The 15,920-nt window shown below is 47.8% G+C and overlaps 1 protein-coding gene across 1 annotated transcript in view; it reads right to left on the reverse strand.

The window, feature by feature from the left end:
* Positions 1 to 6,447: 6,447 nt before the first annotated feature.
* Positions 6,448 to 15,920, reverse strand: part of LOC105491301 (calbindin 2) — a 32,680-nt gene continuing 23,207 nt past the window's right edge. The window contains exons 5-11 of the mRNA XM_011757561.2: positions 14,690 to 14,746; positions 13,994 to 14,071; positions 13,416 to 13,471; positions 13,061 to 13,100; positions 11,840 to 11,893; positions 11,035 to 11,106; positions 6,448 to 7,133 (exon numbers count right to left, since the gene is read on the reverse strand). Coding sequence (XP_011755863.1) covers positions 7,017 to 7,133; positions 11,035 to 11,106; positions 11,840 to 11,893; positions 13,061 to 13,100; positions 13,416 to 13,471; positions 13,994 to 14,071; positions 14,690 to 14,746 — 474 coding nt within the window. The 3' untranslated portion in view covers positions 6,448 to 7,016. The remainder of the gene's footprint in view (positions 7,134 to 11,034; positions 11,107 to 11,839; positions 11,894 to 13,060; positions 13,101 to 13,415; positions 13,472 to 13,993; positions 14,072 to 14,689; positions 14,747 to 15,920) is intronic.

The raw sequence follows: 15,920 nt of genomic DNA on the forward strand, positions 1-15,920 counted from the left end.
CGTCCTACGGAGAAAAATATGACGGGGGAGGTTGTAGAGTGTAGGGGGTGGTGGAAGGCTGCAGCCTAATCAGGTTTCAACGAGAGAGGTGACATTTGAGCCAAGCCTGGAAGGGGAAAAGGAGCCACGCTGCAGGCTGGGGAAAGAGTAAAGTCCAAAGACCCAGCAGGCCTGCAGGGCCCTTCATGAGCTGGTCCTGGCTACCCTTTGAGTTTTATTTCTTGCTTCTCCCTCTGAGCTTCCTCTGGGTTGAGCAGCTTGCAGTTGCCTGACATGAGCCAGGCCACCTCTGGCCTTGGTGCCACTGTTGATGCTATTTTTTTTTCCTGCTTGTATTAGTCTGTTCTCACGCTGCTAGTAAAGACATACCTGAGAGACTGGGTAATTTATAATGGAAAGAGGTTTAATTGACTCACAGTTTATCGTGGCTGGGGAGGCCTCAGGAAACTTACGATCATGGCGGAAGGGGAAGCAAACCTGTCCTTCTTCACATGGCAGAATCAAGGAGAAGTGCTGAGCAAAAGGGGAAAAAGCCCCTTATAAAACATCAGATCTTGTGAGAACTCCCTATCATGAGAACAGCATGAGGGTGACCGCTCCCATGATTCAGTTCCCTCCCGCTGGGTCCCTCCCACGACACATGGGGATTACAGGAACTACAATTCAAGATGAGATTTGGGTGGCAACATAGCCAAACCGTATCACTGCCTGAGATGGTTTTCTTTGCTTTTACCCCTTCTCCCGACCAAATCCTACATTACTTCCAGGTCTCTGTTTATTCATCACCTTGTCCAGACTTCAGTCCTACTCCAAATCTAGGTGAGGGGTCTCTTCCTGGGCTTTCTTTGGACCCACTAGTATCATCACACTGCATTTCTGGTTTCCTCTTCTCAGTCTTTAAGCTTCCAGCAGCCAGAGATTGTCGCCTTCACTACTGTGTCCCTAGCATCTAGCCTGGGGCCTAGATCATAGCAGATGTTCAATAAATATCTGAGGTGAATGAACACTCTCTACTATTTATTCAGCCCCTGTACTGAAAAGTACAGCCACTGTGAACACGAGACATGGGATCGAACTACCTCTGGTTGCATTCTTACTCTACCACTGACTTGCTGTGTTACTTTAGGTAAGTTGCTTTGCTGATCTGTGCCACTGTTTCTATAAAGAGAAGACAATAGTAGTACCTTTCCCACAGGGCTGGTATGAGGATCAAGCTAGCCAACCCCAGGAATATGCTTAGGAGAGAACCCGACACAGGGTATGTGACCCCAAAACCTGTTCTAAAGGTATCACTGTGTATTGGTCTCTTAATATTTTGTGTGTATGCTTTTACCTGCTCAACTTTTAGCCATCAATTACCCTGAAACAAAACAAAACAGGGCATGAAGTCAAGGTCCAAAATACTTTGATCATCAGAAGAGCAGCCCTGTTGGGGAGTCCATGGTTCTCTGTGCTGGGCCATTTTCTATTTCCTGAGCAGTTTTCCTGATAGGACACTTGGAGACACCTTCACCCCACATGTTCTTCCTGGCTTTAGCTAGGAACGACATCTCGCCACTATACCTTCATAACAAGAGTCCCTGCCTATATGTGTGTGTGGCTCCTGACCCAAAGCCCACCCGAAAATGTAATGGCCACTCCCTGTCCGGTCTGTCTTCTCCATCAGATCTAGTCAGTGCCGTGCTCAGCACCCAGGCCACTTTAAGGAACACACAAAAACGTCCTAATTTCTTTTTAAAAGCTGAGGAAAGATGACATCTTAGGTTGAATAAAATGTTTTAGCACAGAATATCAACATATTCATCCTTATACCAATTCAGTCATGCAGTATATTTTACAATACTTTTTATGGAGAAAGGTGTTCACCAAAGCAAAATTGCCCAGGGCCCACAAGAGTCAAAACACAGCCCCGTTCCCTCTGTTTCTCTCTTCACCCTTACCCAGAACTAGAATAAGGAGGGCTGAGAAGTTTCTAATTTGTTATGACTCCAACAGGACACAAATATGCCTTGGGAAGAAGGGTTTCTTCTGGATGAAGTTTCAGTCTCACTGTATGTATCACGCCCAATCCCGTGCCCCCTCCACATCCACCATCAGTCCTGAGTGGTCTGCCAGACCCCTTGTTGGCTACTTGTGTACCTGTGCACACATTGACATATGCATCCCGGGCCCTCTTGCAGGTCCATTTACATACATGCGCATGTATTGATATATGCATCCGGTCCTTTCTTGCAGGTTCACTTACATACGTGCCAACATGTTGACATAGGCATCCTGTTCCCTCCTGCAGGTTCACTTACATACATGTCCACGTGTTGACATATGCACCCATCTTCCATATGCATCCAACATCCCTTCCCCCGAGTTTTCAAGTTCTAACATGTGAATTCCTATTGTCTTGCCCTTTCCTCCTTCAATCCTTTCCTACTGTTAGCGGGCCAAGAGTGAAGAAGACCTGGACTCTGGTGCTTGAGCTAAACGTGTGGCATTCTCTGCACAGCTCTTTCCTTCTGGGTGGTCTTGTGATCTGGGGAAAGATACTTAAACTTTATGGCCTCGATTCTTTTCATTTGTAAAATGGGGATTTGTTGGGTGACCACTGTTCCCTGCTGGGGACTGGATCACTCATCTACTCTTTGAAATTCCCATCCCCTGTACCACATGTCTGATTCTAAGAGGATCACCCCACCTGCTGGCCATGGGTGATTGGTCGGAGGTGAACATGTGACCAAAGGTGGGTCAATTAGAGCTCCTCCTCCGTGGCATTTTGAACTAGAACTAAGGGAAGAGAAACAGTCCTTTGCCAGATGTGTAGCTTGGAGCCAATGAATTCATGTGACAAATATTTATTGAGCACCTACTGTGTGCTTGGCATCGTTCTAGACGGTGGGGATATAGCCAGCTAAGGTCATGTTTCCTGCCATATGGAAGATATCAGTTTGAGAAAATAAAGCCATCAGTTACAGCAAAGCAGAAACAAGAGAGAGAAGAGTCGTGGCAGTATGTGAGTTCCCAGCTCAGGTTGTCCAGGAGGCCCTTCCAGACATATGAGATAGTCCAGCTTCTATCCACTAATTCTCTGTTTTGCCTGAGCCAGTTGCACCTGGATTTCTGTCACTTTCCAAAGGCCTGACTACTGCAAAGGTAACATTCTGACTAGCTCATGTCCCGAGGTTCTTGGAGTTGTTATTATTTTATCATTCCCTAAAGGGTTTCTAAAGTTCACCCACCCTCTTTCCCTGATGGTGGAGTCACTCATTCATTCATTTGTGCACTCTTGTGGCCATGTACTGCTCAAAAAATACAGCCCCCACCTCTAGGAGTTCCCATTATCTTTTTGGAGGACTTGGATAAGGAGACAACTAGGCTTTGAAATCTCAGCCCTCATACATCTCAGCAGTATCTGATACCTTTGATCACTTACCTCATTTTTCAGACACCACTTTTCACTTGTCTTTCAGGAAACCATATCCTCCTGGTTTCTCTCTGCCTGCCTGGCCATGCCCTTTTCCCTTCCAGAGCTCTCACTATGGGAGGACCCAGAGATCCTATCTCAGACGTCCTTTCTAGTATCTCCTGGGGGAATCTCATGCCATTCCCACCACCTTACAACCCATCTTTGCACCGATGTTTTACAAATTCATATTTCTAGCCCTGACATCTTCCAGAACTTCAGGTTCACATATTCAGTGCCAACTGGTGTCTCTAGTTTCTGAGTATGTTGGGTGTGTCCTCACTGACCCTCTTCATCACTCCCCACCCTTCCCTGCTTGTTTTCTGTCCTTGAGGCTGGCCTGTGTGGACTCCATTAGTAGGCTCCTTGCCCTCTGGCTTCAGGCAATGTGGAACCCTAGAAGGAGATGGGAAGGAAGCAGGGAGGAGGGGGCATGTGTTTGCTCCATAAGGGCTAACCTGGGCTTGGCTGTGTGCTTGAACAGAACGTGTGATATTCCCTGGACGACTCTTCCTTTCTGGGTTCCTCTCATTCCTTTGGGCCTAAGTGTAGTGACAGCAACTTCCCTGTCACTAGTCCCTGGTTCACCACTATCCCTTATGAGTCCCTTATATTTCACCCACATGTATATAAAAGCTGTTTGTGAACAAATCCTCCTTGAGTATGATTGGAAGGTGAAGTCTGTTTCCTATGGGGATCTACGCTGAATTAGTAACTGGTACTGGAGATGGCCCTAGGAAACAGGATCTGGATATTCTGGGGTTGGGTTGATAAATCACTCAAGAAAGACAGGGATGGCCTCTTTGTCAGAGGGAAACAGAACATGGATTCTTCATCACAGGTGGTGTCATCACAAATCCTCAAATGACTACTGGTAGGGACAGGGAAAATAGGTGGGTAGAGGGTAAAGCACTGAGGTTTCAAATGGTGCTTCAAATGGTTGTGGTACTTAGTTCCTATGGCAACCAAAAGGAATTTAAAGATTTTGGGGTCATCTGGATCATTCTTGTGGCTCTAGAGAGTACACATAAGGAAAAATATTATTTTTTGAAACAGGGTCTCACTCTGTCACCCAGGCTGAGTACAATGGCGTGATCTTGACTCACTGCAGCGCCTCGACCTCCCAGGTCAAGCAATCCTCCCACTCTCAGCCTCCCGAGTAGCTGGGAGCACATTTGCATGCCATCATGCCCAGCTGATTTTTTGTATATTTTGTAGGGATGGGGTTTCACTGTGTTGCCCAGGCTGTTCTCGAACTCCTGAGCTCAAGCCCTCCACCTGCCTTGGTCTCCCAAAGTGCTGGGATTACAGATGTGAGCCACCTTGACCAACTGAGAATTTTTAAAACTACAAATATACAATTAAGAGCATACATGAAGATTAAGAAGACCTCTAGGATGACCTGGAAGGAGTTCCTCATCTCCTGTGGTCCAAGGGCAGATATGCCTGAACTGACAAAGGCTGCAAGTTTGCAGAGGCAAAGCTCCTACCCCAAGGTAAGGATGCCAGTGGGGGAAGCGTGGGGCCCTGAGACATGAGGGAGGCAAATAAATTTGAGTCCCTAATTTCCCCTGACCCTATCCCCTAATGTCTTTGAGCCTTAGTTTCTTTATCTGAAAATAGTATCCATCTTGTAGGACTGTTGTGGGATTAAATGAGGTAGTGTTGTTAAAATATGTCTTGTAGATAATCAATATGTGACAGCATGAAAAAAAATCAGTCATCTCTCTATTCTAGGATCTAAGAGCTCTGTGGACCCAAGCTGGCCCTACACCAAGAGGCATGGGATCGGGTGTTGGGTAACTTGCACTTCGAGGAGGAGAAGTTAAGTTCTGGTGGTCTAGAGCTTCTGGCTGGAGGTCCTTCCTGCTTGGTGGAAATCACCTAGTCCCAGTGGTAGGGACCCCATTGGTATAAAGTGGATCCAATCTGCTGGAGTCATACCCTGGCTCTGCCCCAACTGGCCAGGGTTCGTTACTAAACCTTTTTATTTATATATTGACTTACTTATCTATTTTTTTAAATTACTTTTTGAGACAGAGTCTCAGTCTGTTGCCCAGGCTGCAGGGCAGTGGTGCAATCTTGGCTCACTGCAACCTCTGCCTCCCAGGTTCAAGTGATTCTCATGCCTCAGCCTCCCAGGTAGCTGGGATTACAGGTGTGCACCACCACATCTGGCTAATTTTTTTTTTTTTTTCTTTTGAGACAGAGTCTCACTCTGTTGCCCAGGCTGGAGCGCAGTGGCATGATCTCGGCTCGCTGCAAGCTCCGCCTCCCGGGTTCACGCTATTCTCCTGCCTCAGCCTCCTGAGTAGCTGGGACTACAGGCACCTGCCACCACGCCCGGCTAATTTTTTGTATTTTTAGTAGAGACGGGGTTTCACTGTGTTAGCCAGGATGGTCTCCATCGCCTGACCTTGTGATCCGCCCGCCTCAGCCTCCCAAAGTGCTGGGATTACAGGTGTGAGCCACCACACCCGGCCTAATTTTTGTATTTTTAGTAGAGATGGAGATTCACCATGTTGGCCAAACTGGTCTTGAACTCTTGACCTCAGGCGATTCGCCCACCTTGGCCGCCCAATGTGTTGGGATTACAGGCATGAACCACCACGCCAGGCCCAAAACCTTTTTAATCTTCAGTTTTCTTGCCTGGACAGTGGAGACAATCACAGCACCTCTCTCAAAGGATTAAGAAAGATACTCCAGGTCAACTGTTGAGCACAATACTAATACCACCCGTAGTAAGACTTCCATGAACTTGTAAGCTATGTTATAATCTCAGAGATACAGAAACAAACATGAAACAAAGAAGTGACTCAGGTTGGTGAAGAGACAGGCAATGAATGGTGAGTGAAAGCCCTAGAGTCTTGAGGGTCCTATGCCCCACTTAGGTGGGTCCCATTACCCTCCTCCACCCATGTGAGAATAGGCCCTCCCTTTGTCAAGCAGAGCTGCTAGCTGCAGAGAGAAGCTGACCACGAGACAGGACTGGGTAAGCTTCCACAGCAGAACCTTTCCATTTTATTGTCTGTAAACTCTTCTTTGGTAAACAAGAAACCCAAAGAGAAAAGGAGCACGCCAAGTAAAAAGGCAAGGAAAGGGCGGGTGCCCTCCACACACAGGCGTTCTGAGAGGACAGCTACACCATTAGCAAGGTGGCGGATGGAACCTGGAAGTTTGGGGTGGGTGGTGGCATGGGGGACTGGCAGAGGGGAGCGAGAGGGAAGAGTCCACTCTGTTGGACATAGAAGCCTAAATCATACAGCGAGGGAGCTCATGCATCACAGCGAAGAGAATTAGGGATCCTCCACCCATGCCCATCACCTTCCGTGTGTGTGATCCACTGAGGCAGAGTAGTCTGCCTGGGCAGGGGTGGGTGCAGGGGGCTCAGGATGGCCCCCCAGCAGCCCATCCTCCATCTCTCCTTTCCTGCTCTGCAGGCAAGTGTGTGCAGGCTGCAGGGGTGGGGGTGGGGCGCTCATGGTCTCTGGGTCTGGGTAGAGGCATCAGGGCAGCAGGAGCAGGGTTTGGGGGAGGTGGAGAAGCAGCCCCCATCCCCACTTTACATGGGGGGCTCGCTGCAGAGCACAATCTCCAGGTCCTTGCGGTAGAGCTTCCCTGCCTCTGCCAAGGACATGACGCTCTTTCTGTAGTTGGTGAGCTGTTGAATATTCATTTCCTAGGAGATACAGGGAGAGGGTAAGAGCAGGTTCAGGGGATGGCCCCGACCCAAGGAGCCCACATCCGCATTCACAAAAGCCCGCAACTTTCCCTCATCTCATCCCAGGATAAGTGGCTTAGATGAATGCAAAGCACAGATTTTGGAGTCAGACAGACGGAGGTTAAAGCCTCTCGTTCACTAACTGGCTGCACTGCTTTGGGGAAGGTAGTCAACCTTCCTGAGACTCAGCTGCCTCACCTGTAAAATGGGTACACTAAAAGTTCATGCCTCATTGAGGTGTTGCGATGATTATATGAGGGAATGAATATAAGCCACATCAGCAAGCACTTGAAAAATAAAAGGTAGTTATTGTGACAGTCATGATCTACATATAACTTGTATATATTCCTCGACCTCATTGGGCCTTTGTTAACTCAAGGCCAATCTGGCTCCCTGCTGGTGATGAAGAGAATGCCAGGAAAGCTCCCTGGTCTTGCCTTCCAGCCTCCTGGAGTACTCTTTCCTAAGTCTCATCTATTTAAGCAAGGAATTCTTTTTTTTTTTTTTTTTTTTTTTGAGACAGAGTCTTCCTCTGTAGCCCAGACTGGAGCGAAGTGACGCGATCTTGGCTCACTGCAACCTCTGCCTCCCAGGTTCAAGAGATTCTCCTGCCTCAGCCTCCCGAGTAGCTGGGATTACAGGCACCTGCCACCATGCCCAGCTAATGTTTCCATTTTCTTTTCTTTTCTTTTCTTTTTTTTTTTTTTTTTTTTAGTAGAGATGAGATTTCGCCATGTTGGCCAGGCTAGTTTCGAACTCCTGACCTCGGGAAATCCTCCCGCCTCCACCTCCCAAAGTGCTGTGATTACAGGTGTGAACCACTGCACCCAGCCACTATTTAAGCAACAAATTCTAAATCCCAGCTTCTCCAACAATAAAGCTTGCTAGCCTCCTTCTTGTTCACTGGCTTCTTGTGGTGTTTAGTGGCCAATGAGACAGGTGAACCATGAACATATGCCCATTGTCTCATATAAATGGAGACCCATATTAAATACCAACACCTGATATACCTGATGTTAAATCCATGCTTTACAATCATTGCTTTGGATACAAATAACCAATGGGTCTGAAATATAGCAAGGTCATCATCAACACTGGAAAATCACGTAAACAACCTTTTCTTTCTTTCCTTCTTTACTTCTTCTCCTCCCCCACTCCGTCCCTTTTTATTTACTTTTTTTTTTTTTAATTTTTTTTTTCAGACAAGGTTTTCCTGTTGTCACCCAGGCTGGAATGCAATGCTGTGATCACAGCTCACCACATCCTTGACTTCCTGGGCTCAAGTGATCCTTTTGCCTCAGCCTCCCAAGCAGCTAGGACTATAGGTGGGTGCCACTACACCCAGTTCTTCTTACTTTTATTCTTTTGTACTGAAAATGTTGGCAGATACTTAATTTTTTTTCCCTTCTAGGCTGATGGGTCATTATCTCCATCCTGCTAATAAGAAAAGTGAGGTACAGTCATGCTCATGAATATCTGTAATCTAATCATGAGCCCTGAAGTCTAATGATTCACTGTGCACTATTCTGTCACCTCTTTCTCAGGGCTTGAAGGCCAGTCTTTTTTTCCCATTGTGCCAGGACTTCTCTTTTTATGCTATTAATTTCTGGTTTGAAAACCCGAGGGCACTTTGCAAGCATGTCTAGCTTTGAGAGGCATTTTCCCTAAGTTGTGATGTTCTTGGAAATGTCACGTAACACTGGTGTGCACCTGAGATATCTGCCACTTAATCAGGAGCCAAGGAAGGGACCTCATCTATCAACCCCAAGCTTGGGACAACTTCCACAGTGAACTGTGACAGCGAGAGACTTAGCAGCATGGCGGGAGGGGTTGCTTTACTTCCTATAAGTTTCACTTAAACCTGGGGAAGGCTCTAGCAAGTTGCCACGGCCTCAGGAGTGCTAAGAACTACTGAAGTTCAATCCCATCAGCTTGTCCCCTCCAGGTGCCTCAAACATTAATCTGCTCAGAAACGCTTATCACACTCCATGCAGGCACCATCCAAATGGAATGCGTGCATCTATGTGGGTTTACAAAAAATGGCCCTTCCTTTCCAGCACAGGTGCTGTGATTTAGAGTCATGCAGCTGTCCGTTTCTACTCATTCACTCTCTCAATCCTCAGGCGCCAAATCTGAAACTTGGTACAGGTGGAAGGCTCTCAGGTAAATAGCTTTGTTAATATTGTTGCTCTCTGACCCTCAGAGTGGCTTCTGAATCCCAAGAGCAGAATCTTTTGTTTCCATACCTGGAGTCAAGCTGTGCGGCACCACAAGCTGTCCTTTGTGTGAACCAAGGAAGAGCTTAGTGAGTTGATGACCAGGAAATTCAGGTCACTCTGAGATTTAATGCATGTCTTCAGGGTTTATCCACCTCACGTATAAGGCAGAGTCTCATGAAGACAAACTACGCCTCATTCATACAATTACACGTAAAGATATTTTCCACTATGGTGCCCAACATTCCTTGGATACATCAGGGCACACACATAATTTTCTCCTAGAATTTAGTGCCAAGAAAAAGGTTGGCCGAGTTCAAACACCTGGTGAGTGCTTCCTTCTTCCCGGGAAGTATTTGCTTCCTTATCATTTATTTTCTGCCTTTTTCAAGAGTAATTGTAGGTAACATTTAAATAAAAAAGATGAAACAAATGAAGGATGATATTTAAGACAAAGAGATCAGAAAGCACTTGGAAAGAGAAATAAACAGACTCAGAGGCTGCAGATAATTTTTTCCTGAAATTGAGCATTAAATTTAGCTCTTGCTTGTCAGCCAAGGTGGTGAGACAACTCAAGGAATTGTGGAGCTTTCATTATCTAATTAAAGAAAGCAGCAAAACCATTTGCTCAGAGAAAGACATTTTCCGGGTGGTGAAGGAAGACAGGTGCAAAGTTTTGGCTCCTGGCTGCTGTTCCACCTGACTCCTCCACCCAGGGACCAAACTGAGCCCACTGGGAGGGTCTCCCAGGGTATTCCCAGGAGGCAACATCAGGCAAAATAATGGAGTTCACTTCTTTGCCTTTTCTTTGAGAGGAACAAACTCTTCAGTAGCTCCTTTTAACCCCTCCCCCAGCTCCTGATTCTGCAGTTCATCAATCCAGACTAGCCCTTCCCCTCTCACTGGCCCCTGTCTTCCAAAATCTCTCTCTCTCTCGGTGGAAAGTGTTTTTTTGGTTGGCAATCAGGCTAACACTTTCACACATCAACACTGTCATGGCCTCACAGCAGCATCGCCCACAACCGTCAGCAGATGGGTGCAACCCAAGCATCCACAGAGGAGAATGGGTAAACAAAATGTGGTATATTTATACGATGCAGCATTATTCAGCTTTAAAAAGGAAGGGAATTCTGACACATGCCACAACATGGATCAGCCTGCAAGGACATTATGCAAAGTGAAATAGGCACAGAAAGATTATACGAGTTTCTTTACATGAGGTACCTAGAGCAGTCAAATTTACAGAGGCAGAAAGTAAAGTGGTTGGCAGGAGATGGGGGACAGGGGAATGAAGAGTTATTTTTTAATGGGTACAGGTTTTGGCATTACAGGATGAGAAGGTGGCCATGCATGTGCAATATTATGAATGTGTTCAATGCCACTGGACTGTACACTAAAAATGTGAAGATGGTAAGCTTTCTGTCCTGTGCTTTTTGCTGCAATTAAATTTTAAAGAGAAACATCAATTAATCAACCAACCAGAAATTAAAAAACCTAAAGCAAACCCACAGAATGGCTCTTGCCTTGCTGTGGCAGATCAGAGGGGAGCAGAGAGCAGAACCAGGCACCTCTCCCCTCTTCTCCCGCAGAAGCCTCTCCCGCGCCCTGGGGACGGTGGCCAGGCCTCAGGCCCAGCTGCTCACCTTTTTGTTTTTCTCATACAGATCCTTCAAAAGGGCATCCAGCTCATGCTCGTCAATGTAGCCGCTTCCGTCCTGGGGATGGGAGCAGAGTCAACCCAGAGTTCTAAAGCCTGAGCCCCTACTGTCCCGACCCATTGCAGGGATGTCTAAGAGTCTAGCCTCTCCATTACTCTGTGCAAAATGGGGTGTTCAGATCGTGTAACGACAAAATAATGCGTCCCTTCTGCCTTGACCAGTCATGGCAGGAAGGTGGCAGTGGGCGCAAGCTTTGGGTAGCCTTTCATTGTGGTGCTTTTCATCTGCATTGAAAATATAAGTGAGGTTCAAGAAGCATGTGGTTAACTCCCTGAGTCCGGGGGCTATTTAAAGTTTACCTCCAATACTTTGGTTATGAAGAAGACCACTGGAGTCATGTGGGCAGGGGACAGCCAAGGAAGGGGTGGGTATGAAGGTCATCCCACTTCCAACTTCCCAGAGAAAGACCTGGCCCTGGGCAGAATTGTGATCTGGCACCAGGGCAGTTTTGAGTGTCTCTTCCCTTTGGCTCCTGACAGCGTGGTAACACCCTAGTTCTAAGGACAGTCCTCTTCTCCCAACGATCCTTGGCTGCATTCTGCAGAAACCAACCCCTTGGGCTCCAGTGGAGAATGACATTTGCCTTCTAATACAGCAGAAGATGCGGCAGGAAGAAACCACACGGCCCAGGCAGCCCCTGGAAGGCTGTCTCTTCCCATGGATGCAGCTGAGCCTTCTGGCCGGGCTGATGGGCTTATGATTTTCCCTCCCATGCCGACTTCCCCCTTACCTTGTCGTAAAACGTGAAGATCGCATTAAACTCCTCTGAGGTCAGCTTCATGCCCTGCAAGAACCAGGGTATTAAAGACAGAAGCAGAAGTGCAGTGGTGTGTGTGTTTATGTGTGTGGTGTGTGTGTCATGTGTGTGGTATGGTGTGTGTGTAGTGTTTGTGGTGTGCGTGTGGTCTGTGTATATGTGTGATGTGTGGTGTGTGATGTGTGGTGTGGTGTCTATAATTGTGTGGTGTGTGTCTGTGGTGTGTGTGATGTGTGTGTGTTGTGTGTGTTGTGTGGTGTGTGTGTTTGTAATGTGTGTGGTGTGTATGTGGTGTGTGGTCTCTGTGTGGTGTGTGCATGAGGTGTTTGTGTATGTGTGTGGTGTGTAATGTTTGTGTGTGTGGTGTGTGGTCTGTGTGTTGTGTGTATGTGGTACATGGTCTGTGTGTGTGGTATGTGGTCTGTGTGTGTTGTGTGTGTGATGTGTATGTGGTATGTGTGGTAAGTGGTCTGTGTGTGTTGTGTGTGTAGTATGTGGTGTGTGTGGTGTGTGGTCTCCGTGTGATGTGTGCGTGAGGTGTCTGTATATGTGTGTGCTGTGTGGTCTGTGTGTGTTGTGTGGTCTGTGTGTGTTGTGTGTGTGATGTGTATGTGGTATGTGTGGTAAGTGGTCTGTGTGTGTTGTGTGTGTAGTATGTGGTGTGTGTGGTGTGTGGTCTCCGTGTGATGTGTGCGTGAGGTGTCTGTATATGTGTGTGCTGTGTGGTCTGTGTGTGTTGTGTATGTGTTGTGTGGTCTGGGTGTTGTGTGTGTGTCATATATAGTCTGTGTGTGGTGTGTGTGTGGTGTGTGGTCTCTGTGTGCTGTGTGATGTGTCTGTGTATGTGTGTGGTGTGTGTGGTGTGTGCTGTGATGTGTGTTGTGTCGGTGTGGTGTGTGGTCTCTGTGTGGTGTGTGTGTGATGTTTCTGTGTATGTGTGTGGTGTGTGTGTGATGTGTATGTTGTGTGTGTGGTCTGCGTGTGTGTGGTCTGTTGTGTGTTGTGTGTGGTGTGTTTTGTGTGTGTGTGGTGTGTAGTCTGTGTGTGTGATCTGTGTGTGTTGTATGTGTGGTGTGTTTTGTGTGTGTGTGGTGTGTGTGTAGTGTGTAGTGTGTGGTGCATTGGGGGAAGGAGGGTGCAGGGCCAGGCTCAGAGGGATGAGGGAAGGGGGAAGGAAGGAAAGCAAAGTTTTACCTGAAATTTAAGCAGGAAGTTTTCCTGGACAGGCAAGAGTCTGGGGAGAAAATGTTAGAGCAGAGGTGAGGAGACTGCACAGGCAAGGGCAAGCGGGAGAGGGGAAGGCAGAGGCAGCGCCTGCAGTTACAGAAATGATTTCTGAGCACTTCATACATAATAAGGAATCAGGGGGAAGGTCAAAAATGAGGGAGACAGACAAAGTGAGGTGTCGACGGTCACAATTCTATCTTGCTTTGTCTTGAGCTTCTTGACACCCGCACCTGTCACTTTCCCACCAATGGATCTCAGCGATGGATCGTAGCACAGGAATGACCTGTGGGAGTCAGTATCACCCCGGGGGTGAGGTGCTTACCGGGACATCTCTGAGAGGCCCAATTTGCCATCCCCGTTCAAGTCAAACATCCGTAGCTGTTGGGGACAGAAAGAGGTGCCTGGGTTATTTGCTGTGAATTTCTCTGACCTGACATCCCCTTCTACTGGAAAGGACAGCAAGGAGGACAGGTAGCACCTGCTCATGCTTGCTCTGAGGTCCCTGGGGGCCAAGGACCAACATGGCCTAAATCAGTCACGGGGGTCCCATGGGGGGATCACAGGGACCCGTTCACTGCTCATCTTTCCCCTCCTCAGGGACAGGGGCTGCTGGGGCACAGCAGGCCAGCACTAAAGGCCCACTCTCTCCAAGATCATCCTCTCCTGGAGCTGCAGAGGTTGCCATGGAGACAGACGCTCACATTGGCCCATGAGTCAGCTCACACCCAGGACCTCAAAGGGTATGTGAAGCCACGAACTAGCATCCCTTTTTGCCAGCTGCCACTGTGAATCACTTCCCCTGGGCCTGAAGAATCTTCAGAGACCCTGCACACCAGAGCCCCAGTGGCTTGGGGCCCAAGTCCTGCACCCTGGGGGAGAGGGACACTTCTGTCCACTCACTATGGTTTGGGTGTATTCCTGGAGCTTGGGCTCGTCGTACGGCCGGTTTGCCTTCTTCAGCAGGTCTGACAGGAATCCCTGCAACACAAAAGGTCTCTTTAGTACTCCTGGCTCATGCATTCAGTCCCTCATTCATTTCCTTACTTGCTCATTCAGACAGTCTCTCAATGTGTGTGTGTGTGTGTGTGTGTGTGTGTGTGTGTGTGTGTGTGTTTTCAGGTCTACCAGTTCTATGACTCAGGGCCTTCATGATTCTTAACTCTTGGGGAGTGACTTCAAAGGCTTCACTAGCTGGTGGTGCAACCCTGCCCCACAGAGTAGGCGCTAGAGATTGGCTCTGCCTCCTCGGAGCCCAGTATATGGAGCTAAGCAGTGCCTGGGGAATCACTGGGTGATAGTCAGAGGAATTTGGCAGTGGACGTAGGAGCCAGAGGCCAATCTTCTGGAATTGCCTGGAGGACACCTGTTCCGAGCACAGAGGTGCAGAAGAGCTGGGTTTGGTTGAACTCTACAGCCTGGCGGCTCTATGTAACCGATTTCCCGACTTCTCTGAACAAGTTCAACAATTCAGTGCCAGGTCTGAGTATTCCTAAGCAGCCCGCAAACCCATGCCCCTCATCCAACATCTCCTCCCTCCCCAGGTACCTTAAGCCCACCGCCACTCTGGCCTCCCACCCTCCCCAAGGCCCATCCTACCTTGAGCTCATTGGCTTCGATGTAGCCACTCCTGTCTGTGTCGTACTTCCGCCAAGCCTGCAACAATGGGAATGTCAAACTCCTTGCAAAGACGTATCAAAATCTACCTGCCCGCCTTCCATTCCCCTTTAATGGCCCAGCCAGGGTCTTGATCTTCAAGAATATCGGAAGGGGACGGAGACATGGAGATGATGTAGCCCAGACCCTTCAAGGTCACAGAGAAGGAAATGAGGGGAAGTATCTTGACGGTGATCTCATGAGCGCCTGAGCCAGAACCACGCGGCTAAGCTGTTTCCAAATTCCTGACCATAGAAAGTGGGATGTAATCAATGCTTGTTGCTTCAGGCTGCTAAGTTTTAGGGGTAGTTTATTACACAGCAATAAGTAACTCATTCAATGGTCCTGTATACAACTGCTGTGACATCCCTGCCTTTTACCAAGTCATCTGGTGGAGACGAGGGAGAGCCACAGGAGGGGCAGTGGTGCAGGGGAGGGGACTGCCCACATCTGTGGCAAAGATGCCTGGAGAACCATGTTCCCCTAAATCTTTGGTCTGTTTGGCGCCACATATTACTAAGATTTTTTCCCCTCCCTCCCTCCCTCCCTCCCTTCCTTCCTTCCTTCCTTTTTCTTTCTTTCTTCCTTCCCTCTTTCCCACCTTCCTTCCTTCCTTCCTTCCTTCCTTCCTTCCTTCCTTCCTTCCTTCCTTCCTTCCTTCCTTTCTTTCTTTCTTTCTTTCTTTCTTTCTTTCTTTCTTTCTTTCTTTCTTTCTTTCTTTCTTTCTTTCTTTCTTTCTTTCTGTCTTTCTTTCTTTCTGTCTTTCTGTCTTTCTTTCTTTTTCTTTCTTTCTTTCTTTTCTTTCTCTTTCTTTCTTTCTTTTCTTTTCTTTTTCTTTCTTTCTTTCTTTTTTCTTTCTCCCCCTCTCCTCCTCCCCCTCTCCTCCTCCTCCTCCTCCTACTCCTTCTTCTTCTTGTTCTTCTTCTTCTTCTTGTTCTTCCTCTTCCTTTTTGAGACAGGGTCTCACTCTGTTACCCAGGCTATGGTGCAGTGGCATCCAGAGCTTACTGGAGCCTCTACCTCCCAAACTCAAGTGATCCTCCCAGCTTAACCTCCCAAGTGCCTGGGACTACAGGCGTGCACCACCACACCCAGCTAATTTTTTATGTTTTTGTAGAGATGGGGTCTCACTATGTTGCCCAGACTGATCTCCAGACTCCTGAGTTCAAGTGAT

Source organism: Macaca nemestrina, chromosome 18 (genome assembly GCF_043159975.1).
Source record: "Macaca nemestrina isolate mMacNem1 chromosome 18, mMacNem.hap1, whole genome shotgun sequence".
Lineage (NCBI taxonomy): Eukaryota > Metazoa > Chordata > Mammalia > Primates > Cercopithecidae > Macaca > Macaca nemestrina.